This window comes from Micromesistius poutassou, assembly GCF_964030765.1.
Source record: "Micromesistius poutassou genome assembly, chromosome: 14".
In the NCBI taxonomy this organism is placed as follows: Eukaryota; Metazoa; Chordata; class Actinopteri; order Gadiformes; family Gadidae; genus Micromesistius; species Micromesistius poutassou.
Window position 1 is genome coordinate 2,950,502 of NC_140284.1, and position 25,492 is coordinate 2,975,993.

General features: G+C 41.8%; 3 protein-coding genes across 3 annotated transcripts; 1 reads left to right on the forward strand and 2 right to left on the reverse strand.

Moving 5' to 3' along the window:
• Window positions 1-177: 177 nt before the first annotated feature.
• On the reverse strand, window positions 178-4,414 carry asnsd1 (asparagine synthetase domain containing 1; the record flags this gene model as incomplete). Its single annotated transcript, XM_084478996.1, has 3 exons — window positions 178-433; window positions 2,248-2,429; window positions 2,990-4,414. 3 exons carry the CDS (start codon window positions 4,412-4,414, stop codon window positions 187-189), a joined length of 1,854 nt encoding a protein of 617 aa, XP_084335122.1. The 3' UTR covers window positions 178-186.
• On the reverse strand, window positions 4,346-25,256 carry asdurf (ASNSD1 upstream open reading frame). The gene is made up of 4 exons (XM_084478998.1): window positions 25,104-25,256; window positions 24,909-24,962; window positions 4,702-4,777; window positions 4,346-4,480 (listed from the first exon to the last, which is right to left on the reverse strand). Exons 1-4 carry the CDS (start codon window positions 25,176-25,178, stop codon window positions 4,440-4,442), a joined length of 246 nt encoding a protein of 81 aa, XP_084335124.1. The 5' UTR covers window positions 25,179-25,256; the 3' UTR covers window positions 4,346-4,439.
• Window positions 8,205-11,525, forward strand: LOC311358430 (uncharacterized protein; the record flags this gene model as incomplete). Its single annotated transcript, XM_084478451.1, has 11 exons — window positions 8,205-8,296; window positions 8,428-8,536; window positions 9,428-9,528; window positions 9,649-9,921; window positions 10,031-10,124; window positions 10,218-10,285; window positions 10,410-10,658; window positions 10,774-10,833; window positions 10,954-11,100; window positions 11,209-11,274; window positions 11,427-11,525. The coding sequence occupies exons 2-11, from the start codon at window positions 8,428-8,430 to the stop codon at window positions 11,523-11,525; spliced, it is 1,266 nt and encodes a 421-aa protein (XP_084334577.1). The 5' UTR covers window positions 8,205-8,296.
• Window positions 25,257-25,492: the final 236 nt, after the last annotated feature.

Here is a 25,492-nt window from a genome sequence, read left to right on the forward strand (position 1 = left end):
ATATGATATATATATATATCTATATATATATAGATATATATCCCATACAATGGCTGAGACTGTTTGGGTTACTACAATAGATTCTAATGCATGTAATTTTATAATGACAGAACTTCGGAACATCAGAATAAAAATAAAATCCCATTGTTTTAAAGAACAAACGGATGCAGAGATTGAGATTCCCTCCTAAACGCTGAGCAGACGGTTGCAGCGGTCGGACGCCCTCTCGTGGCTGTTCTCCATCTTGGCGATGCGGGAGCCGAACTGCATGGCTCTCTTGGGGAGGAGGACGGAGGCGCCCAGGCCTAGGGCCCTAGCCCCCTGCCTCAGGAGCAGCTTCTCCCCCACACCGCGGGGCAGAGACAGGTCTGCCTTCCTCCACACGGGCAGGGAGTTCAAGTAGTCCACCACGTCCTCGTCTAAGTACGGGAACCTGCAGGTCCAAAAAAGTGGACACAGTCAATAATACTAGAATAATAGGGAGTGTACCTTAGACTGCATCATGGGATCACGAATCACGATTAACCTTGAGGAGTTGATCAAACAATTGATGTGTATTCACCTTCATCCTGTTCTCATCCTCCCTGCCAGACGTCTTTCCTCAAACCCCAAATGGCCCTTCCCTTCTCTCACAGCCCAACAACAATATTGACTCTGCAGTCTTTTGAGTATCTAGACTAACTAGTTACTTATAGAATATAGCTAGCCACCATCTGGGAAGCTCCTCCATTCCCCAACTTAGGGAAGATTCTCCGCCCCCACCCATCCTGAACACACCACTGTCAAATGGATGTAATGGACCAAGAAATCCCGTACTCCATCGCCACAGGACGGCTCATGGGGTGACAAACACCAACGTTGCATCAACATGGTCTTGACATTTCGTGATATACTGTATATATTATATTGGGAAAATATTGGTAGTATAGTCTGGCCAAGCTACACATCGCCGACGCTCGTCACAATGGGAAGCACAAGCCAAAAAAAGGTGAATATAAAAGACGGCAAAAACAGATGATGGCAAAGTAAATCCATCGACCCAACACACGACCACCACCCGTCTACCAAAACACATCCTGCATTTGTACTCGTCGAAAAGCCTCTGCAATGTACCCATGCCTGAATTCTATGAAGAACCACACACACCAAATGGTGGTAGTAGAGGAACATCCAGGACTACACCAAGAACAGCTAACCAAACAACCGCACCACCCTCCCTTCAACATAACAGACAGACCTGAACCATTCCAGACAGGATGCATAGGCATGGAAAAATTATTTTCCTTTCCTGCAGCACAGACCAACCCAATTTTACCCCCTGGCCTTATGGAAAGAAAAAGTAGAACAAGGCACAATCTGTCATACGCAGAAAACAAGACCCATTTACTCCGACACAGATGATGATAGAAGACATGAAAGAAGGCATGATATACTACACTGAGGGCGCACTCACGCTAGGCCATCTGTACCGTGCCTGAGTACGTTTGCCCCCTAAAGTCTAGATCATTTGGCTAGTGTGAGCACACCATCCGTACTCAAGTACAGTTCAATTCCGTGGCCTCAGTGCACTTCGGAGAGGTGTGCTCAGGCCACGGTACAGACGCTAATGAGCCGACACGCGCGGATATGCAACCTATATGTACAAGAGGCAACCATACTCAGGCCCAGTTGAGATTGCCTAGTGTGAGCACAGGCCAGCGGCACATCGTACTTGAGTACGGTACAGGGCAACTTTGCCTAGTGTGAGTGCGCCCTAAAAGACAGAGCTGCAGAAAATACGATAAAGGAAAAAGAGGACATGATACAGGTGAATCTAATTAAGAAACAACTGGCTGTCCTGGAAGATAAGGAACTTATTACGTAGCTCCACCAATGATGCAAACAGCGGTAGTCACTCAACACCAAGCACACATTTCACCTCAACAAATGTCAACCACAATATCTCCTTACAACCCTGCCGTAGCCAGCCCGACCGGATCACATGCAAAATAGGAACAAACATCCTGGACAGAGGCCCCGATAAAAGAGTGAACATTGCATAGACCATAGACCATCTCTTGCATAGACCATCTCTATGGTCTATTTTGAAACAACGGACTGGAAAAGTGAACCTTCATTTGAATCACTTTCTACAGTTACTTACAACAATCACTCCATTCCTGCCCGTTGTGTCGCGCGAGCATGACAGAGATCTAGCCATAGAAATAACATAGGAATATATGACTAACCAAAGACATCACAACCCACCTGGCCTCCTTCCCGTGGTCCGCTATGATGCGGTCGTCGCGGCCCAGGTTCCTGGAGGAGATGCGGCCCAGTTCCATGGCCAGCTCCTGGAGCAGCCCCTGGTGGCCGGAGGTCTGGAAGCGGACCCTGTGTCTGGAGTAGCCCGCCAGCTGCTCGTCCGCGCCGATGCCCGTCAGAAGGACCTGGAGGAGAGGAGCAAGGAACTAGAGATGAACAAACAAGCTAGTGATCCCAATCTGGTTCACTCCTGCAGGGTTTTCACCTCGTACGTTAAGAGAAAGACACACAGAAGCTGAATCAGATAAATGTGATGTGACCAAGTATGGTTAAGACATGCAAGGAATTTGAATGGTTTTATCAATGCATGGTCAATTAATAATACACAAATAAGTAACAAATTGAAAATATATATTCACTGAAAAATCAAAAATATTTAATCATTTTTAAGGTATCTAAAAATATATATATATATTTACAAATGTCAATTCCCATGCCAGGGTGGAATATTTCATGGATTTTTTTTCTTGAAAAAGAGATATCAATTCTGTTTAGAAATGTAGAGGTTCATACACAGGCAGGGATGAAATACCATTTAAAGAAATGTGTGCATGCGTGTTTACAACACTTCAAGTCAGTAAGAACATTTAAAATCATGAACTTGTGTTTAAAACTGCTCCAGTGAACCCATTTGAATTATTCCCAGTAAAAAAATAGACATCTGAAACTGGAAACTGTACTGAACCTTTGCCGGCGACGCGAACGGCGTCCGGTCTCCGTCCCGCGTGACGAAGCCCTCCCCCCGCGCCGCGAACCACATGGCGCAGCCGATGCTGTCGTCCAGCACCGTGTCCAGCGGCTGCACCAGGTGACGCACGCGCTCCCCCCGCGTCCTCTGCAGCTCCTCCTGCGTCACGTTCACCTCCACAAAGTTCCACCTCCTCTCCGGGTTCAGGGCCCGCAGCTCCAGCAGCCCCGCCCTCCCGGTGAGTCTGTCCGGGACGTCGAAGGGCGAGGAAATCTCGGAAACCTCTGGAAATTTTGTTGACTCCGCCGTCGGTTTGTTTTGGTCTGTATCGGGTTTCCTCTTCTTCTTCTTCTTTGTGGACTGTTGCTGTGGTTTCTGAGTCCGGGGCTCCTGCAGCTTGAAGGCCACGTTGAGGAGGTCGATGGGTCGGTGCGCCGGCACGTGGCGATCCGCCAGCGCCGCCAGGATCATGGAGTCGATCCCCCCGGAGAAGAGGACCGCCACGGCGGCGTGGTCGGTCGACGACTCGCCGTCTCTGACGTCGGAGGGCAAGGCCTGAACGCGCCGCCGCACCGCCTCGCTGAGCACGGCGTTCAGGTGGTCCACCTCGCCGCTCCTCTCCCTGGACGCCAGCACCTCCTCCAGATCCGTCGCCGTGACGCGGGTCACCGGAGACGGGCAGGTGACCTCGGCCCCGGGAAGCGTTGTGTTGAGCGGGGACACGGGCGCCGGGAGAACCAGGCCCCACTGGTTCATCGTCGCCATGCAGTTGCTAGGGACGTTTTCGGGGGACGGGAGACCGCCCCCTGACGTAGCCCAGGGATAAACCTCCAGCGCCACGCCGCCCGTCCCGGCGACACGTCCCGCCTTCAGGTCGATCCGGTACACGCCCGCCGCGGGAACCTCGAGCCAGGAGTCCGCGCCGGTCGGAGAGCAGCCGCCGCCCACCGACGCCAGGGTCAACGCCTCGGCGTCGGCGTCAAACTGCCACAGCAAGCTCCGCCTCCCGAAGAAGTCCCGGCCAAACCAGAGGCAGTGTCGGGCCTGCTGGTAGTAGACGAACGCCCAGGGTCCCCGCACGCGTGAGACCACCGCGAGAAGCTCGGCGGGGGTGTCGCACGCGGAGAGCTGGGTGGCCACGACGCGGGTGTCGTTCTCCTCCGGTGCCACCGCGAGGCCGCCGAAGATCTCCCCGTTCCACAGGAGCACGTTCCCGGCGGCGTCTCGCTCGGGCTGAGGGGTGAGGGCGCCCCGCATGTGGAGGACGTGCGCGGAGAACAGACATCGATAGAAGGGGTGTGCGTGGGTTACGGTCAGGTCCTGGGCTGAGTCGGGCCCCCGCCTGCTCAGGTTTTGGTGAAGCCGTCGGTCGATGGGAGACTCGACGGGGGAGAAGCTCAGCAGACAGAAGATGCCACACATGGTGCAGGTGCAGGTTTGATAGGGCTTACATATCTTGAAGTTCCTTTTTCAAGATGTCCAATTCCTCTGTAAGGGCATAGAAATTAAATATATGGTTTAACGACTAAGAAATACCTATGTTTAAAAAAAGAAAAACATGGCTACTTGGACACATACAATTGATATAAATCCAATCCAATTCATTTTCACTAGGTTCCTTATGGATTTAGATCGTTCATGCAGTTTGTTATTAGTTAGAAACCACTAATTAATTTCAACCAACATTTGAAACTCTAAACTTTACAAACTTTTATTTGTTCCAAGCATCTGTCCTTTGTCGGCCAGGAAGAAAATGTTGCTGTTGCGTTGTTGGACGTAGACTTTCTGGAAAGATTGCAGATGACAGTTTTTAAAACATGGATCTAGAGATGCGTACAATTGATCAAATTCCAGTTTAATAGACAATTAAAAGTGTGCTTCTTTAAAAGTGTGCTTGTTTAAAAGTGTGCTTCTTTAAAAGTGTGCTTCTTTAAAACTACAATTCTTTAAAGCTGTGCTTCATTAAAACTGCACGCAGTGATGAACGGGACCTCGTACCGGCTTGCGGCCGCGTCACATGCCGTCGTAACATGTGCACACTTGTCAGCGCACATGTTACAACGGCACGTGACGCGGCCGCAAGCCGGTGCGAGGTCCCGTTCATCACTGCGCGCCGTTTAAATTTTAATGTTTCGCGAACTTATGTAATTTTAATTTTTTGTGAACTTATGTAATCTGTAGAAGCATATGAGATAAATTTCCTAGGAGGAGTTTGTTGAAATGTGAAAGTTGAAAAAGTGAAAAAATTCCATTCAAAACGGGCAAATTTGACGGCACGCCACGGATACGCCCTTCAACGTACAGTCACAAATAACACAGCGTTGGTTGAGCACCATTTTTTGACTGTACTGACCAATTGTGAAGCAGATCCGATAAATTCCCTAGGAGGAGTTTGTTCAAATACAAGGTGAAAAAAGCGAAAATAAGCCACCAAATTCTAAACGGCCAGTCACAAATAACACGGCGTTGGTTGAGCACCATTTTTTGACTGTACTGACTAATTGTGAAGCAGATTCGATATATTCCCTAGGAGGAGTTTGTTGAAATACAAGGCGCAAAAGTGAACTTTGCCGCCCAAAGTGAAAAATACAAATGCAATTAGCCGACTTTCGGTGGGTTTTGGGGCATGGGCTTTTCTGTAGGTATTGCCACGTTATACCTGCCTACCGATTTTCACACATATTGGTGAAACGTGGCGCAGGGGCTGCTTTTTAAAGTTCCTGTAGGGGCCGCTACAAACATGACAAATACGAATTTTGGTATGTGAGCTACAGCACCAGTGTCCTGTGAATTTCATATTCATAACTATTACGGTCTTTGCTGAGTGATTTTGAGCCTCTGGCTGCGCACAGTGATGAACGGGACCTCGCACCGGCTTGCGGCCGCGTCACGTGCCGTTGTAACATGTGCGCTGACAAGTGTGCACATGTTACGACGGCATGTGACGCGGCCGCAAGCCGGTACGAGGTCCCGTTCATCACTGCGTGCAGTTTTAATGAAGCACAGCTTTAAAGAATTGTAGTTTTAAAGAAGCACACTTTTAAAGAAGCACACTTTTAAACAAGCACACTTTTAAAGAAGCACACTTTTAAAGAAGCACATTTTTAAAGAAGCACACTTTTAAAGAAGCACACTTTTAAAAAAAGCACATTTTTAAAAATTTTCGCGAATTGATGTAATTCCAGTTTTGCCTCAGTCCCTAACAAGATGTCGGAGTACGAGGTCCCGTTCATCACTGCGCGCAGTTTTAATGAAGCACAGCTTTAAAGAATTGCAGTTTTAAAGAAGCACACTTTTAAAGAAGCGCATTTTTAAAAATTTTCGCGAATTGATGTAATTCCAGTTTTGCCTCAGTCCCTAACAAGATGTCGGAGCACTGTGCAGCTGTGTATTGTGTGTATGTATTGTGTATCAGTGGCGTTACTATGCTGTTTGAAAACAATTCAACTTTCCGACGGTCCTTGAACGTCCCCCGTTTACCGCACGACAACAGAGCAACAGGTGAGTCGACGATTCACCATGACGTCACACTATGTTCTTCGTTTTTTGACTATGTGTCTATGTTTACAGCCGGCTGGATGGCTTCAGGTCAGTGGTAGCCACTCGCGTTCTGCCACCCGAAAGTGTCGGTACGGCTATTGTTTACTAATTCAACTTTCCGACGGTCTTTGAACGCCCCCCGTTCACCGCACGACAGCAACAAGCAACACGTGAGTCAGTACACTTCAGCTGTCGGACTCAGTGTGACAACCGGACTTGCTTGTGTGTGTGTTTTACAAGTTATATTTATATTATATATAATATATAATATATATATATATATATATTGTGGCAACCCCGCGCTGTCTGGCGTGGACGAACAGCGCCAGCACCCCGAGCGGCTCAGGTAGTCCGCGAGAGATAGGCTACGTGCCATGGAGGGCTCATCCAGCAAACCAGGGCAATCGGGGACATTGGGATCACCTGGGGGAGCAAGACGGCAGAGGGGTTTTAAGGACCGGGCACGTTGGAGACGAGGAGTAAGTCGAGTGGAAGACAGTCGGGGTAAGGCACCGATATCCACATAGCGCACTGACGCTGGAACTTTTCTCCCACAGCGCTGAGCGGGGGGAAGCCGGGAGCGAGAGCCACGCCACCCTCCCGGACGGACCCGATTCGGAGACGCTTTCCCTTGTTGTTTGGCCCGCTGGGGAATAACCTGTGTTGCTTTATGATTCTCCTTTTTTTGTGAGTTGCATGAAATAAAAACGGTTGCACTGCAACCCTGTTTGTGCGTGTGATTTGAGAACCCCCCCGCCGACTATCGGAGTTGCCAGAATATATATATTATGTAGGCTATGTGTGTATTTATATATAGCCTAATCATATGTTAATTGTTTCTTCAACATATTAAAATAGCTGATTTTACTCGCCCTGTTTCTGCTTCTCTATCATATTTATAGTGTGTGATTTGCTAAACAGCTATCATAGACATTCTAAAGAGTAGACGTCGCATTGGCTCATATATGTATACTGACTAGATATCATAGATAGACGTCGATGGGACAGAAGACCGACATTCATTCATTCATTCAGGTGGGTGGTTAGGCCGCCCCAAGATGGAGGTGGCATTGACGTATTATGTTCCACTGACGCTAGAGTTTAGTTTAGTATTTTTTATTATTATTGTGTCATGCATCAGCATGCCCAGCCCACAAGGGCTAACAAGACACCATTATAAAACAGACAGACCAAAAACCAAAATTAGATGCTAAACAATACTAAGATTAACGATATAAACCATCCTGACTACAAATGCGGCCACCGTCTCAGAGCGGAAGTACTACGAGTCGCGGTGTAGCATACACAAGACGGCGGACAGCGCGAAATCAAGAGCTTGTTGACAGTTTTGTGATTGGCTTATTTGAATCCCTGTGTCGTGATTGGCTGATGTTGTGCTGCGATTGGCTGTTGTGATTCAAATGTGTGTGACGCCAGGTAGGCTATAAAAGGATTGTCCGAACGGCAGTTGTCGCCTTCTTTGAGACTCAGAGCTTCGGAGCTGTGTTTTATTGCAAGGTTTAGAGCGATTGTGCGAAATATTTCTACACAGAGATATTTCAATCGAGAGAGTGTGCTTGATAGTTTAATACCTTTTCAGGTATACTATCACTACTATTAGTACTACTAGTAGTATTCTATCTATCTATTCTATCTATCTATTCTATCCATCTATTCTATCTATCTATCTATCTATTCTCTATCTATCTATCCGTCGATCTATCTATCGATTTACTTGGACGCTTGATCCTCCTTGGAACGACGGTGAGTTTATTTCTCATACTTCATTTATCATTCCATTTAAACGTGTGGTAGTTAAGATGCAAGTATGTTTCATTACAGGTTTCATTCGCTTTTTCTAATCGTATTATCGCATATTCTGTTTATGTCTTTAGATGCCTCGCGGCAAGTCGTACCGTCTCTCTCAGGCGGCCAAGAGGAGAGAGGCAGCCCTACGTCCCGTCGACGTGGAACTGTCGTTTGACCGTCCCGAGTTTGTTGCACGTAAGTAGGGAGTTGGGTTTTTTCCATTGTCATCAAGTTCTATGTGCACAGTGAAGCTTTTGAAATTGTAAATGAGGTCAATATTTGTGTAATCTAGATGAGTAATATTATTACTAATATAGTATATACTATATTTAAGCAATAGATCACGCCAGGCTGTGGTATACGGTCATTATACCACAGTTAAGGGGCGTTGTCCATCCCGCCGCGCAGCGGAGGGACGGCGACCCCCTTCACTCTGGTGATTTTGCTACCTAGTGGTTCTGCGCATGCGCATGACGACGCTATTGATCCGCGGTGTAGTATTGGTGTAAAATATACATACTGTACCCCTTAACTCTCCAATAAAGACGTTATAATACAGTATCAGAATCTATAGAATCATGCTACCCTATCAAAAAGTGCTACCTTATGTGTTTGGTAGCGTATTTAATCTGTTGACCGACTGCCTCTATCAAGCGATGCTCCCACTACAGAAACATGTTATTTTACACCACTACTCACTCCATGTACACCGTAAGAATACTGGGAGCCTATTTTGATACTGTATTATAACGTCTTTATTGGAGATTTCAGGGGTACAGTATGTGTATTTTACACCAAATACTCAATACTATCGAGCAGTTCACTCACCGTGTGCCTATTGCTTTACAACATTTCGACCCTCTCCAGCAATCAACATGTTTTTAGGCTTCAGTGAACTATTCTATTGCTTTTATATATAAATAAACAACAGTTCAAGTTATGCGCGGAGTGATACTGAACTCTGTGAACCAAACGGGCGTCATAGCTGTGTGTATATGCTCAATATACAACAGTTGGGAACCAATCAGATTGCTTGATTTAAGCCATCCGTTTTATAAATACTAATATACTTCTTTCTGTGAATAGGCCGTGGTACAGGGACACGCCGTCGTGTGACCCAGTACCCGGTGTCTGTGTCAGGCAAGACACACAAGCTCTTCGTTCCTGCGCATTCGGCTGATAAGAAGGTGATTGATTGTTTAAGAATGTGTTAATAATTTTTTTTTATTTTTATAATTTTTAATTTTTTTTTTTATTATTTTTTAATTGAAAAACATGATTTCTAAATAGGTTTTTCTATCTTTCAGTTTGTTCTTATCATAGGGGATTCCCATCTGCGCCCCTTTGCCGATGGAACGGTCGGGATTTCCAAGGGAAGGCTTTCCTTTGGGATCATGACGACCCCTGGGGCCAGCGCGTCTCATCTTAGGACGGAGCTGGTCCACGCTACGCTACCCCGGACACCTGATGCAGTCTGCATCCTGGCCCCCGGTAACAACCTGACCACCAGCACTACTCATGAATTGGCTGGTCAAGAGTTTGGGAAGCTCTTGATTAGTGCAAGTCAGCGTTGGCAGAATGTAAGTAATTTAGTTGATTGTGTGTATTTTGTTCAGTTCTTAAAATGCGTTAATGACGTGTTGCAGTACAGCGTACATGTGTTTAAATGGAATGTCATTGTCTTTCAAGGTTTTTGTCGTGGATTTCGTTCCACGCCTGAGTGTCGCTCCAGAGCTGCAGGAGCACATGAGCCGGGAGTTTCGTTCTGTGGCCAAGTCCATGGGTATGTTTCAAACAGATGTTTATGTTACATGCTTACTTTATTTGTCGATATATGAAGTATATGAATGATTTATATATATTTATCATTTCTTAGGTATGGCGTACTACTCGACGTTCGAACACTTCCCCTTCAGCGACCTGAATCTCTGGGTCAGGGATAGTGTAAGTAGCATATACTGTGTGCAAAGAAGGTTGATGATTTACACTCATTTGTAGTTGAATTGATAGTATTATTTATTGAAAGTTGATGTTATTGTTAGTGAGTGTATTATTCTATCCTTTTCAGGTTCACTTGAGCGACGAGGCTGGCATGGGCATTTTTGCCGAGTTGCTGTGGCATGCTGCCTACACGCAACTGGACGTGCCAGTGCCGGCGCCAGCACCAAAGGCGCCGGATGTTCCCGTGCCTGTGCCAGCACCGGCACAGGCGCGACCAGCATCGCCGGGTCCAATCACCCCTCCAAGGGTGATTGTGAGGGATTCTCCCTCTTCTCCCCCCTGCGATGTCTGGATGGAAGTGGTGAACGGCAAGAAGGTAATATTGGCATACAGTACTTCCCACTCATATTTGCAAAATAGTTGATGGTTGAAATTCAAAAATGTTCACCATGCATTCATTTTAATCAAATAATTGTTATTTGTCATTGCAGAGGATCCAATCTGCGGATCAGCTCTTCAGGCCCTCAAAGAGACGTGTGGTTCGGCATCAGGTTTGTAGTATATATTGTAACGTTAATTGTTAACATATGTATATCGATTGTATATCTGTGCACATTGATTTACTCAATAGCAATTGTGACTAATATTCTGTTTCTGTATTTATTTCACAGGAGGACGGACGTGCCATCGTGCTGAAGGATTGTTTCATCCCACTCAATCCTGTCCACTTCAGCACCGCCATGTTGGCTGCGATGGACGCCGTGGTTCCAGCTCATCTTTCGAGCCCTGACTGCCCAGCCGTTCCACAACACACAAAGGTAAGTTGAAAATGTGACGTTTTGATTGAGGTCTTTTAAAACTGTATTGTCTCCCTTAAAACACTCCTTTTATATGTTCTAAAAGTGTGTTTGATTTTCTTTAATCAGACACGGTGTGTGGTGGAGCGACGTCCGAAACGTGTGGCCTGCAAGAGGAGACCTGCATTGTGCCAGGTTTGTCTTTATTTCATTAATGTAATCACTGAATTGCGCAGTACAAATGGTAGGCACCGATAATGCAATAGTTTCTTTGCTTTACTTGTTTAGTACTTTGGCAAGTATTGAAAACAATTAATAAAATACATGGTTTTGTTTCGTGTAAACAGGTCAAGGCGGCACCCAGCGTTGGGGTGTCTCCCAGGCTGACACGTGGCATCGTTGTGGACGTGGTTGCAGAGGAGGAGGTTAGTACGCTTTATCCTTAATCAGTTTAATTCTATGTGCATGTACATATTGTGTAATACACATAGCAAATTATTGCTATGACTAGCAAGTTCTCTCAAATGCAATAATGACACTTTTGTTCATGTATTTTCTTTAGGGGGATTCGACTGCTAGTGCTGTGGCTGCGGCCGTGTGGGAGGAGCCATCACCTACCACTGCTGCGGAGGAGGTTGGTACACTATATTCTAAATCAGATCAAACAAATTGTTCCAAATTATTGTATATGATTAGCAAGTTCTCTCAAATGCGATAATGACACTTTTGTTAATGTATTTTCTTAATTATTTTTAGGGGGACGCGACTCCGAGTGCTGTGACGGTGCCGGAGGGGGAGGAGGTCAGCAGAAGATTCATCCAAAGTAAGGTTGACGCTAACCCTCCCTCTTGCAGGTGTGGCGAGCGAAAGCCACAGGCTGTTGTGTCTGGTAGTGTAGTTAGAGGTGGTGGTAGTGGGAAAGTGTCGGCGACAACGACTGACGTGTCAATTGCGTGCAGTGTTGTCGCCGCACTTAAACATGTCATTGCCCCTGTTTGTACATGGGGTGCGCGAGATGTCGATAGTGTTTGTTTAGAAGGTGAGAAGTTGGCTAGTTCTGTAGGTACATCAAGTAGGGATAGTGGCTTTGATAGTGATCTGTGCGAGTTCTTGAAACAGCACAGTGTTTTTGGCAGAAAGTGGAAAGTAGCCATTGGTCCATCAGTCTACAGAGGTTTCGGCTCAGACGACTCTGTGTTCTTCGAAAAGCTACAGGAACCTTTGTTGACTGATGGATTGTGTCTCTTGAACCTGCACGGTGCGGTGAGTGTTGTCATTGAGCACAATGGTTACTTTGTTGTAGTTGATTGTAGTAGTTGTGACGTATCTGGTTTTCCATGTGGTATTGGTAGGTCTGTAGCGGTTTTTAACACGTGCCTGGCCGACCTGATGTTACATATTCAAAGTCTTAAGAAGTCTTTGGGTGCAGAGTGGTATGCCATTAGCAGCCTGTCTGTGGGGGTAGATTCAGACATTGACAGTGCGACATTGCTCGTAGATGTTGATGTCACAACCGTAGTTGAGGGTGGCAGTTCACCGAGTAAATCGAGTTCTGTCAGGGGATCTTTCCATCAGGGAGATTGTCGGTTTCGCCACGCTGGCGTTCAGTGTATGGCTATCAGTTTGGTAGCCATAGCAAAACACTCCATTGATGGCGTGTTTTCGTGGCAGACAGACAATCTCGACAAGGTGGTTTTTTTGGGGGATCAACTTTACAATCGGTTGAGGGACAGCAATGTCACCAGCGATGATTCGCCACTGCTTAGTGTTCCTGATTTGCCCCTACACTCTGTTATCGATGGACACGCTTTCGACTTTGAATATGGGGAACATGTTTGTGGCCATGTTGATGTGGTGGCAGGTGAGCTGATTGATTGTGGTTTTGTCATCAGTCTCAGATCTGGTTTGTTAAAGATGTTGGTAAAGTATCAGACGTGTTTTCTTACATTAGGTGGTAGTACATGTGCAGTCATAAGTCAAGGTGGACGTTTTGCTATTGTAGATTCGCATGCGCGCAGTGCAGATGGGATGGTGGACGGGGAAGGGAAGAGTGTTGTAATGTATTTCAGGTGCCTAGATGATGTTTTTGAGCACATCTGCAAGTTAGCGACAGGATTAAAACCACCCAAACCGTTTGAGATAGCTAGTGTTAGTGTTGTCCAGAGATCCAGTTTAAAAGTAGAACCAACGGTTAGCTCGAGTGTAAAGCGTAAAGCTTCACCGAGTGGGTGTTCATCAAAGAAGTTTAGGAAGGGTGATGATGATTCGGATGTTGTTTTTGTAGGTGATGTTTTGAGTAAAGGCCTCCAGTTTAAGCCGCTTTCTGGGGAAGTTGTAGAAACTCTGTGCAATCAGTTAAATGTTGACTCAGAGGAGGCAGATCTAGTTTCTACACAAGTTGGTCCATTGGGTGGTCCTTGTAAAAATGGGAAAATAGTCGGGGATGGTAATTGTTTCTTTAGAGCAGTTAGTCAGTCTGTGTGTGGTACACAAAAGAATCATAGGAAAATTAGACTAGCTGTAGTTAGGCATTTGAAAGCTAATGGTGGTGTTTTGAGAAGTGAGTATAGTTCGATGGAGGAATATCTCACAGTTTCAAAAATGGCGTATGTTGGTAGTTGGGCCACTGAAGTGGAGATTCAAGCAGCAGCAGATATGTTGGGAGTTAGTATTTTTACTTACTGTGGTGGTCGCTGGCTTGAATATAGTTGTAAGTTGGAGTTGTTGTCAGATCAGGGAATTTACTTAGAAAATTGTAACGGTAATCATTATGAGAATGTTGTTTGTGTTCAGAAGCCAAACATGCAGTGTTGCTATGGGTATTGCAAAGGGGGTGGGTCTAGTTACAATCTCAGAAAACATAGGGCTTGTGCAGACAATTTAACTTCGGTTGCATCCTCAATTTCAGAAACTAAAGTAGACGTTATTGAACAAAATTTAATAAAACCGTGTATTACATCTCCGTCTAAGCATTTCTTAAATAAACATAAATTAAGAATAAGAATAAAATATCAGGAAAACAGGCAAAAACTTCTAGAAAAGAAGAAAAATAAATATCGTGAAAAAAATTGGTACAAGGAAAAATTGAGAGAAATTAGTAAAATTAAATATCGTAAAAATAAGTCTCACAGGGACACAAAAAAGGAAATGAGTACGTCAAAATATCGTAATAATAAACCTCACAGGGACACATTAAAGGAAATGAGTAAAACTAAATACCGTAATAATAAGTCTCACAGGGACACAGTAAAGGTAATGAGTAAAACTAAATACCGTAATAATAAGTCTCACAGGGACACAGTAAAGGTAATGAGTAAAACTAAATACCGTAATAATAAGTCTCACAGGGACACAGTAAAGGTAATGAGTACGTCAAAATATGGTGATAATGAGTCTCACAGGCAGAATGTGAAATCTATGAGTATAAATAAATATCATGGAAATCCTCAGCATAGGCAGCGTGTAGTTGCAGGTATTAAATTGAGAAGGCAACATATAAAAGCAACATTGAATGATTTTGATTTAGTTATGCAGCAGTTTTTGGCTAAAGTAAATGATGGCCCGGATTTCGTCTGCTGTGTGTGTTTTAGAAAGTTGTTTAGGAATCAAGTTTCACCTTGTAGCATCAAGGATTACAGTAAAAGTGAAAAAATAACAGAAATTGCAGGAAAATGTATTAGTGAAGCATATTTGCATAAATGTAGTGCAGATTGTGTGTTGCCTTGTCAGTGGTTAGATACAGCTAGGGCAAAGTTGTGGATTTGTTCTAGCTGTCACCATAAAATTACTACAGGTCAAATGCCACCAGAGTGTGCTCTAAATAATTTGGAGACGTGTCACATTCCCCCAGAATTGGCATGCCTGAATAATTTAGAGCAACATTTAATCGCACTGCATATTCCGTTTATGAAGATACTAGCATTGCCTAAAGGTGGGCAAAATGGCGTCCATGGGCCTGTGACGTGTGTTCCTGCTAATATTGTGCAGACGAGCAATTTGCTACCACGTTCTGACATGGCTGGGTCTTTGTTACCCGTTAAATTGAAGCGAAAGCTCACATACAAAGGGCATTATGAGTACCAGTATGTTGATAGTATGCGCATCAAGCAGGCTTTGCAGTATCTTAAACGGAATAATGCACATTATAAGGATATAGAATTCAATGAAGTGTGGATAAATGACTTTTGTAGAGAACAAGAGAGTGTGGCAGTAGATGACATAGCAGTACATGGTAATGGAAACAATGCCGAGGAAGATGAGCTTCTGCATGACAGACAACAGCATTGTATGTTTCAAGACACTTGTCTTATGCCTGTTGACATTGGTCAAGAAGCACTTGATCAATATTTAGATAACATATTAAATTTGGCTCCAGCAGAGGGAAACAGTCCTGTCAAGTTGTTGTCTGATCATTCAAATGAAGCAAAATGTTTCCCGGTGTTGTTTCCGACAGGATCTGCGACATACCACGACGGCAGACCTGACCGCCTAACTTTGTGCCGTTATTTTAATAATCGTATTTTACATGCTGATGGTAGGTTTGCACAAAATTTAGATTACATATTTTTTGCTCAGTATATGTCTGAGGTTCAGCAAGTAGTGTCAAATGTCTCCATAGCATTGCGGAAGGGGAAAGGAGGGCAATTTAGAAAGATTAGCACTAGTGTATTGAACGATGAGGAACAGTTGAAGCAGTTGTTACATTTTGACGATGGGTATCGTTTCCTTAAACCTATTAGAGGTACCCCATCATTTTGGCAGGGCGTGCAGCGTGATTTGTTAGCTTGTGTCCGTCAGCTGGGTATCCCGACGTGGTTTTGTTCGTTTTCTTCTGCCGACATGCGGTGGAAGAATCTTTTGACTAGTATTTTGAAGCAGGAAGGTAGGACGGAGACGGCCGAAGAGCTGGAGTGGGCAGATAGGTGTGAGCTTTTGAGGCGTAATCCGGTTACTGCGGCGAGGATGTTTGATTTTAGGTGGCATTGTTTTCTGAAAGAGGTTTTGATGTCTCCGTCTAACCCTATTGGGAAAATTAAGGATTACTTCTATAGGGTTGAATTCCAGCAGCGTGGTTCACCACATGTTCACTGCCTGTTTTGGATCGAAAACGCGCCAATCATTGATAGAAATACAGATGAAGAGGTAATTCAATTTATAGATAATTACATAACATGTGAATTACCCGCACAGGATGAGACACTATTGGACATAGTTTCATCTGTGCAAAAGCATTCCAAACGGCATTCAAAAACATGTAAGAAAAATGGAACTGTTTGTCGTTTTAATTTCCCTAAGCCTCCGTCTGCGAGAACTTTTATATCTCGCCCGCCTATTGAGGAGGAGGAGGACAAAACATGCACATGTCAAGAAGACGGGGCACTGACATTGTCAGAATGTGCATGTCAAATTAGGAAACAGACTAAATTGGAACAAAAAAAAATGGCAGTGCGCACTATAACCAAAATAAAAGAGGCCCTTTCAGATGACAATCTCAGTTTTGACAGTGTAGAGCAGTTGTTTGATCATTTACAGGTAGACCAAAGGGTGTTTGAGTTGGCGTATGGTATTTGTGCTAGGAAGACGAGTGTTGTTTTGAGCAGGGAAACTAGTGAGGTTTGGATCAATCAATATAGCAAACCGGTCTTAAAATGTTGGAATGCGAATATTGATATCCAGTTTGTGGTAGACGCGTATGCGTGTGTAGTGTACATTATTTCTTATATTTCCAAGGCGGAGCGTGAGATAGGATTGTTGTTAGGGAATGCGCAGAGGGAATCTGCTAAGGATAGGAATAGTAGTGCTAAGGATGCCCTTAAAAAGTTAGGAAGTGTGTATTTGCATAATAGAGATGTGTGTGCCCAAGAGTCTGTGTACAGGTTGACAGGAATGCATTTGAGGGAGTGTTCGAGGAAGGTTGTATTTGTTCCAGTTGGGGAGAGTAGTGTTAGAATGAGTTTGCCTTTATCAGTGTTAAAACGGAAGGCATCATCCAATGACCTTAGCACAGAGGACATGTGGATGACTAGTCTTGTGGATAGGTATAGGAATAGGCCAAGAGGTAGTGTGTTTGAGGACATGTGTATGGCTTTGTTTGCCTCGGAGTACCGCATATTGAGTAAATCGGAGCGGTCTCCCAACAGGATAGAACTGGAAAACAATTGTGGATTCATTCTGAAAAGAACGCATTCCGAACCTGCAGTTATTCGTTATGCGCGCTTTTCAGAAACAAAGAATCCAGAATTGTTTTACCAGAGTGTTATGCAGTTGTTTTTACCCTTTCGTTTAGATGTGCACCTGAGGCCAGCAGGTTTTGAAACATTTGAAGAGTTTCATAGTCGTGGTCATGTTAGATTGAGTGATGGATTGTTGTATTCAGTGAAGTCGATAGTGGATTTGAATCGCAGGGGGTTTGAAATGAATGCTGAGGAGTTAGATGACATACGGAATTCGGTAGATAGTGATGTGGTGTTAGAGGACGCCTGGGGTGAGCTCTGCCCGGAGCAAGAGCAGGAGCGTTTAGAGTGTTTGGAAGAGCGTAGGGAGACTGAAGAAGCTTCAGATGGGCCTGTAGAATATATTCCGGATTTAGCGGTTAATAGCAGACAAGTTGGTGATTTGGAGAAGAGACAGAATGTACTGTGCAGGAGTGATGGCTTGGCGTTGATTAGATCTCTTAATGAGACCCAGCTCTCTGTCTTTTACCGGATTAGGCAGTGGTGTTTGAGTAAGGTGAATGGAGATAAGGTAGCAGCGTTGCAGGTTTTTGTCACAGGTGGTGCAGGGACCGGTAAAAGCCACTTAATAAGAGCTGTGCAGTACGAGGCAATGAGGTTGTTGTCACGAGGTTGTCGCAATCCGGACGATGTTTGCGTTTTGCTAACCGCTCCTACGGGGATAGCTGCACACAATTTACACGCAGGTACTATTCACAGTTCATTTAGCATTGGTAAAGATGTGCGGTTGCCTTACATTCCACTGGGTGAGGCGAAGCTCAATTCTTTGCGTGCTAAATATAGTAGCTTGCAGATTTTGATAATCGACGAAATTTCCATGGTTGATCATAACCTATTGGCCTACGTCCATGGACGTTTAAGACAAATTAAACAGTCTGGTGACTATTCCCCGTTTGGAAACGTTAGCATAATTGCAGTTGGGGATTTTTATCAATTGCCTCCAGTGAAAGGGAAAGCGTTGTATTCAGAGGATGTTAGTGTCGGTTTGTGGACTCATTTTCAGGTAGTGGAACTGAAAACTGTTGTCCGTCAAAAAGATGGTGTTTTTGCAGATTTGTTGAACAGGGTTAGATGTCGTGTGAAAGGGACCCCCATGCTGTCTTCGGACATTAAATTATTAAGGCGTTGCGAAACTGGTGAAGTGAGCTCAGCTTTACACATTTTCCCAACGAACCGGCAAGTAAATGAGCATAACATTCAACAGTTATTCAAGAGTTGTCCCGCATATGTTACGATTGAAGCAAAAGATTTTGTAACTAGCAAGAAAACAGGCAAGCTTGAGCTGAGGGAAGGACATCATACCCTATCATACAGTACATGTCTGCAAGAGACCCTGCTTTTGGGAGTGGGTGCTCGTGTCATGCTGCTGAAAAATCTGGATTGCGATGACGGTTTAGTGAATGGTGTGTGTGGAATAGTCACACACATCGTTTATCCACCTAATGATGATAGGTTCCCAAAGACCATTTACGTAAAGTTTGATGATCATGAAATTGGAACCAAAAGGAGGAATTGCTCTTCATTTTCCTCTGCTGTTGAAATGCTCTCCACAGGCATTGAAGCAGAAGAGGAAAGAGTTACCAAACACGGTGGATCGCGCCGGCAATTTCCAATAAGGCTTGCCTGGGCTTGTACAGTCCATAAAGTACAAGGACTTACTGTAGATAAAGCGGTAGTTTCGCTAAAGAAAATCTTTGCAGCTGGTCAAGCATATGTGGCTCTAAGTCGCGTTAGAGATTATTCGGGTTTAGTTATTCAGGACTTTAACGAGAAAGCAATATATTGCAAAGACACAATTCAGGATGCAATTGCAACCATGCCTCCCTTCTTGGTCACTAATATTCCAGGTAGTAATTTCACTACACCACCATTTAATGTGTTTTTGATGAATGTGCAAAGTTTGACTCGACATGTGACAGATTTGGCTTTGTGTACACAGCATCTGCAGCTTAACTGTATTGCTGTTACTGAAACATGGTTGCCGGCAGCTTCCTCATTGGAAACTGTACGACTGGATGGTTATGCTTTTCACAACCATCCAAGGAGTCTGTCGTACGATAGCAGCAACTCCTTATTCAAAGAAATTCAAGACCAACAACATGGTGGAGTTGGCATGTATAGTGCAGACAATTTGGCGTACAGTATTATCCAGGTACCAACTGTAAATTTAGAATGTTTGGTTTACCACTGCACTACACAGGATATATTAATGGCAGTTATTTATCGCCCACCATCATATACCATGACATTGTTCAAAGAAAACCTTGACAAAGTACTTGATTGGCTAAATCACCAAAGTACCACAATTGCTGTCATGGGAGATTTCAATGACGACATTTTGAAATCATCAACTGTCTGCAAATTCATGATCGATAAAGGATTCATCCAAATAGTCAAACAAGCTACAACTGAAAAAGGCACATTAATTGATCATGTGTATGTGAAAACATCACATTATGATGTACAGGCTGTTGTCGTGCCGACATATTTCAGTGACCATGAAGGGATTCTATGTTCATTTACATCTAGGCGTTTAGAGCAGGGACTACTTGAATAACTGTTAATGTGAATGAAATAAGGATACATTTATTTATTTATTTGTATGAATTTATTTATTTGTATGAATGTATTTATTTGTATGAATGTATTTATTTGTATGAATTTATTTATTTGTATGAATTTATTTATTTGTATGAATTTATTTATTTGTATGAATTTATTTATTTATTTATGGCTTATGAAATGCAAATGAAACAATGAAATTATGACTTATGAATTACATAAATGCGAATAAAATACAGAAATTATGGCTTATGAATTACTTTAATGCGAATAAAATACGGAAATTATGGCTTATGAATTACTTTAATGCGAATAAAATACGGAAATTATGGCTTATGAATTACTTTAATGTGAATAAAATAAGGAAATTATGGCTAATTAATCACTTTAATGCAAATTAAATAATAAAATTATGGCTTATGGATTACTTAAATGTGAATAAAATATGGAAATTATGGCTCATGAATTACTTAAATGTGAATAAAATAATGAAATTATGGCTTATGAATTACGATAATGTGAATAAAATATGGAAATTATGGCTCATGAATTACTTTAATGCGAATAAAATACGGAAATTATGTCTTGTGAAATACTTAAATGCGAATGAAATTATGGCTTATGAATTACGTTAATGCAAATAAAATACGGAAATTATGGCTTATTAATCACTTTAATGCAAATTAAATAATAAAATTATGGCTTATGGATTACTTAAATGTGAATAAAATACGGAAATTATGGCTTATGAATTACGATAATGTGAATGAAATTATTGCTTATGAATTACGATAATGTGAATAAAATACGGAAATTATGGCTCATGAATTACTTTAATGCGAATAAAATACGGAAATTATGTCTTGTGAAATACTTAAATGCGAATGAAATTATGGCTTATGAATTACGTTAATGCAAATAAAATACGGAAATTATGGCTTATTAATCACTTTAATGCAAATTAAATAATAAAATTATGGCTTATGGATTACTTAAATGTGAATAAAATACGGAAATTATGGCTTATGAATTACGATAATGTGAATGAAATTATGGCTTATGAATTACGATAATGTGAATAAAATACGGAAATTATGGCTCATGAATTACTTTAATGCGAATAAAATACGGAAATTATGTCTTGTGAAATACTTCAATGCGAATGAAATTATGGCTTATGAATTACGTTAATGCGAATAAAATAATGAAATTATGGCTTACGAATTACGTTAATGCGAATAAAATAATGAAATTATGGCTTACGAATTGTGTTAATGCGAATAAAATACGGAAATTATGGCTTATTAATTACTTTAATGTGAATAAAATAATGAAATTATGGCTTATGAATTACGTAAATGAGAATAAAATACGGAAATTATGTCTTGTGAAATACCTAAATGCGAATGAAATTATGGCTTATGAATTACGTTAATGCGAATAAAATAATGAAATTATGGCTTACGAATTATGTTAATGCGAATAAAATAATGAAATTATTGCTTATTAATTACTTTAATGTGAATAAAATACGGAAATTATGGCTTATGAATTACTTTAATGCAAATTAATTAATGAAATTATGGCTTATGAATTACATTAATGTGAATAAAATACGGAAATTATGGCTTATGAATTACATTAATGGGAATAAAATTATGGCTAATGAATTACATTACTGCGAATAAAATACAGAAATTATGGCTTATGAATTACTTTAACGGGAATAAAATACGAAAATTATGGCTTGTGAATTACTTTAATGCGGATAAAAAAAAATTATGGCTTGTGAATTACGTTAATGTGAATTTTAAAAAAAAGAAATTATGGCTTATGAATTATCTTAATGAAAATAAAATAATGAAATCATGCTTTATGAATTATTGTAATGTAAAATCATGAAACTATGAATTATCTTAATGTGAATCAAATCATGAAATAATAATGTCTGTAATAAGCCCTGTGTTTTCTGAGATAGTGGGGAGATGGATGGAGAAGAATGAGTGTAGGTGGTGTAAGGTCGGTGGAGGTGCTGAGGTGAGGCATTGATCCAAGGGTATGGTGGTTGTTGTTGATGAGGAGGTTGTATAGAGGTGAGGGGAGAGAGTCCTGGGGTTTGGTGGTATTGTGGAGTAGGGAGAAAAGTGACTTGGAGTTGTATTGATTGGCAGTGATTAAGCTGGAGTAGTGGTGTTTTTTGGTGCAGGAAATTGAGTCGTTATAGTGTAAGATGTGGTTATTGTACATTCCTTTGTGTATAGTGAGAGCAGTTTTTCTATAGAGTTGTTGAAGTTGTGGCGAGGCGTGGTGTTTTAGAGATGGAGTGTGTGGAATAGTGTCATGTTGCTGTCATCCATTGTGTTTTATGAATGTTTATATATTATGTTTATATGTTTTATTAATTATGTAAATGTAAATGAAATGATGTTTTATTAATTATATATGTTATTGTATTGCATGTTAAATATCAAAGGGTTTCGTTTCTGCATTGGCTACAGCATTTGTAACTTAAAAAAAGAATTGATAATTATTTATATTATACAACAGTTATTAATAACTGCAAACATTAAAGTAATCTATATTAAATATCCCAAAAGAAATGCAACTATGGCATATTTTGAATTGTAAACACTTAAATGCTATTGCCGATGCAGTTTTTGCTTTACCTTTCATGTATTATCAAAAAGCAAAAAGACACTAGTAATGGTACTCCTGGTTTACTGGGATGGGGTTCGATTCCCTGTGGTGTCCTGCTGATTGTTTTTACATAACCATGTATGACCATGAAGGGATTCCATGTTCATTTACATCTAGGATGTTGCTGACATCCATTGTGTTTCATGAATGTTTATATATTATGTTTATATCATGTTTTATGAATTATGTTAATGTCAATGAAATGATGTTTTATGAATTATATATAGGTTATTGTACTGCATGTTAAATATCAAAGGGTTTCGTTTCTGCATTGGCAACAGCATTTGTAACTAAAAAAAGTATTGATAATCATTGATATTATACAAGTTATTAATAACTGCAGACATTAAAGTAAGATATATAAAATCTCCCAAAAGAAATGCAACTATGGCATATTTAGAATTGTAAACACTTAAATGCTATTGCTGATGCAGTTTTTGCTTTACCTTTCATGTATTATCAAAAAGCAAAAAGACACTAGTAATGGTACTCCTGGTTTACTGGGATGGGGTTCGATTCCCTGTGGTGTCCTGCTGATTGTTTTTACATAAACATGTATGACCATGAAGGGATTCTATGTTCATTTACATCTAGGAGTTTAGAACAGGGACATTGATAATGTGCATGTCATATGTGTTTTATGTTAATGTGAATAAAATGATGAAACTAATAAAAGGTCTTGCATGCTGTTTGCTCTTGGTGATATAAGTATGAGTAAATGTATGCTATAACTACTACTAACAATGATACAAATAACAATCTCCAACACGTACTGTTACACAAATTTCAGATGAAATTCACATGATTTCTTCTCCATAGTTCGTTCAAAGCCCTTCAACGTACAGTCACGAATAGAACGGCATTCATTCAGCAACATTATTGAAGTGTACTGAGCAATTTGGAAGCAGACCCGAGAAATTCCCTAGGAGGAGTTCATTCAAATACAAGGTGAAAAATACCCAAAATGGGCAACTTTGACGGCACGCCACGGACACGCCCTTCAACGTACAGTCACATATAACACGGCGTTGGTTGAGCTCCATTTCATGACTGTACTGACCAATTGTGAAGCAGATCCGATAAATTCCCTAGGAGGAGTTCGTTCAAATACAAGGCGAAAAAGCGAAATTTGCCGGTAAAAGTGCAAATTTGCCGGTAAAAGTGCAAATTAAAAAAGAAAACAGCCGACTTCCGGTGGGTTTTGGGGCATGGGTCCAAGAGGCTTTTCTGTAGGTATTGTCATGTTGTACGTGCCTACCGAGTTTCATACATATTGGTGAAACGTGGCGCAGGGGCTGGTTTTTAAAGATCCTGTAGGGGGCGCTACAAACATGACAAACACGAATTTTGGTATGTGAGCTACAGGCACCAGTCTACACGTGTCCTGTGAATTTCATATTCATAACTATTACGGTCTCCGCAGTGTGATTTACCCTCCTCTGGCGGCCATGTTGTTTTTCCAATCAACGTCATTTGATTTCAGCAGTTAGAACTTAGGTCCCCAAAGGCCACTGAGTTGGTCCCGCTCAAATCAAACATTGCGTCTATGAACTGTGGCGATTTTAGTGTCAGGCCACGCCCATTTTGAAGCCACGCCCCATAATTATTATTTTTTACTCTATCTTGTTCAGAATTTGATTCTGAACAACTTTTGTATCTGGGTCAACATCATATGAGTGAAAGTTGATGTTGATATGAGCAATTAACTTTTGAGTAATTTTTAACCACACCCATTTTAGAACTCAAAGGCTCATGGGAGCTTTAAACTTTATTGTACAGACTAATCCTTATGTCAGATTGAAGATAATGGGCCATAGATAATATGTGCCAAAGGATTTTTGTCAAAGTCGAAAAACCTGGGATCCTTGGGGAATTTGCTGTTTTTAACATAATTCAAAATGGCGGAAGATCTGGCAACCCGGAAATTTTCAGTTCAAGAGACTTTTTTGTTCATCATGAGGATTTGCATGTGTCTGCAAAGTTTCATGAGTGTAGGTCAAACCAGTGACGCGTGCTGCTAGTGCGAAGTTTGCACTTTTGAACAGTTGGTATAGCGCCACCTTGGGGCGAATGTAAATTTGACGCATAGAATATCTAATTTACAGCAGTCCCCACAAATGCACCAAGTAAAATTGGCTTTTCGTATATGTTCAGGGGGGGAAAAATGCAGTCGAAGACGAAGGAAAAGAATAATAATAATAATAATAATCGGATCAAAAACAATAGGGACCTTGCAGGTTCTGCTCGGTCCCTAATTATAACCTCACTAAGAGGGGATCGATCATTAGTTGGCCACTTGCTGTCCCAAGAACAATGAATTATAAAATATCCACTTACCCTATTTTTCTTCAGATTTGAGAGCTCATCTACGACAATCTTCTGCTCCTTTATCTGCAGAATAAGTTCAATAGTAAAGACTTTAAACTATACTGGCATAAATGAACTCAAGCGTGGCTCTATAATTGAGAATGTTGACATGCAGCATTACATTGAAATGCAATGGGTTATTATGGTGTATTTAGGATGTTTTACCTTCTTGTTAAGTTCCACTTTGATCGCAGAATGTGCTTCAGAAATCTCCTCGTCGTCTCGACTGTTGGAAGTCATTTTTTTGATGAAGGAAATCCAACGCTTTAGCAGAATCGTATGATTATGAAGTTAAGACAGCCATTACTGTGTAAGCAAGTAAACACATGTCAGACAACGAGTGTATTTCCGGAAGGCTGGAGAGCAGAGGTCGTCCGGTGGAATTCTTTTGCTGCCCTCTTCTGGTCGAGTTAAATATCAAATTGGATCTTGAGATTTTACACTAAAATGTAACGAAATCTTAATAAATAATAATAATAATAATAATAATAATAATAATAATAACAATCGCATTTTTTTATATAGCATATTAGTTTGTTTAACACATTTTAAAC

What these genes read in the sequence shown, in the direction of transcription:
- asdurf (XM_084478998.1), bottom strand. Translation starts at nt 25,178, where the DNA reads ATGACTTCCAACAGTCGAGACGACGAGGAGATTTCTGAAGCACATTCT. An exon ending in CAAATCTGAAGAAAAATAGG is followed by an intron (nt 4,778 to 24,908) that starts GTAAGTGGATAT and finishes CAATCTTTCCAG; the next exon opens with AAAGTCTACGTCCAACAACG. An exon ending in GATGCTTGGAACAAATAAAA is followed by an intron (nt 4,481 to 4,701) that starts GTTTGTAAAGTT and finishes ATGCCCTTACAG; the next exon opens with AGGAATTGGACATCTTGAAA.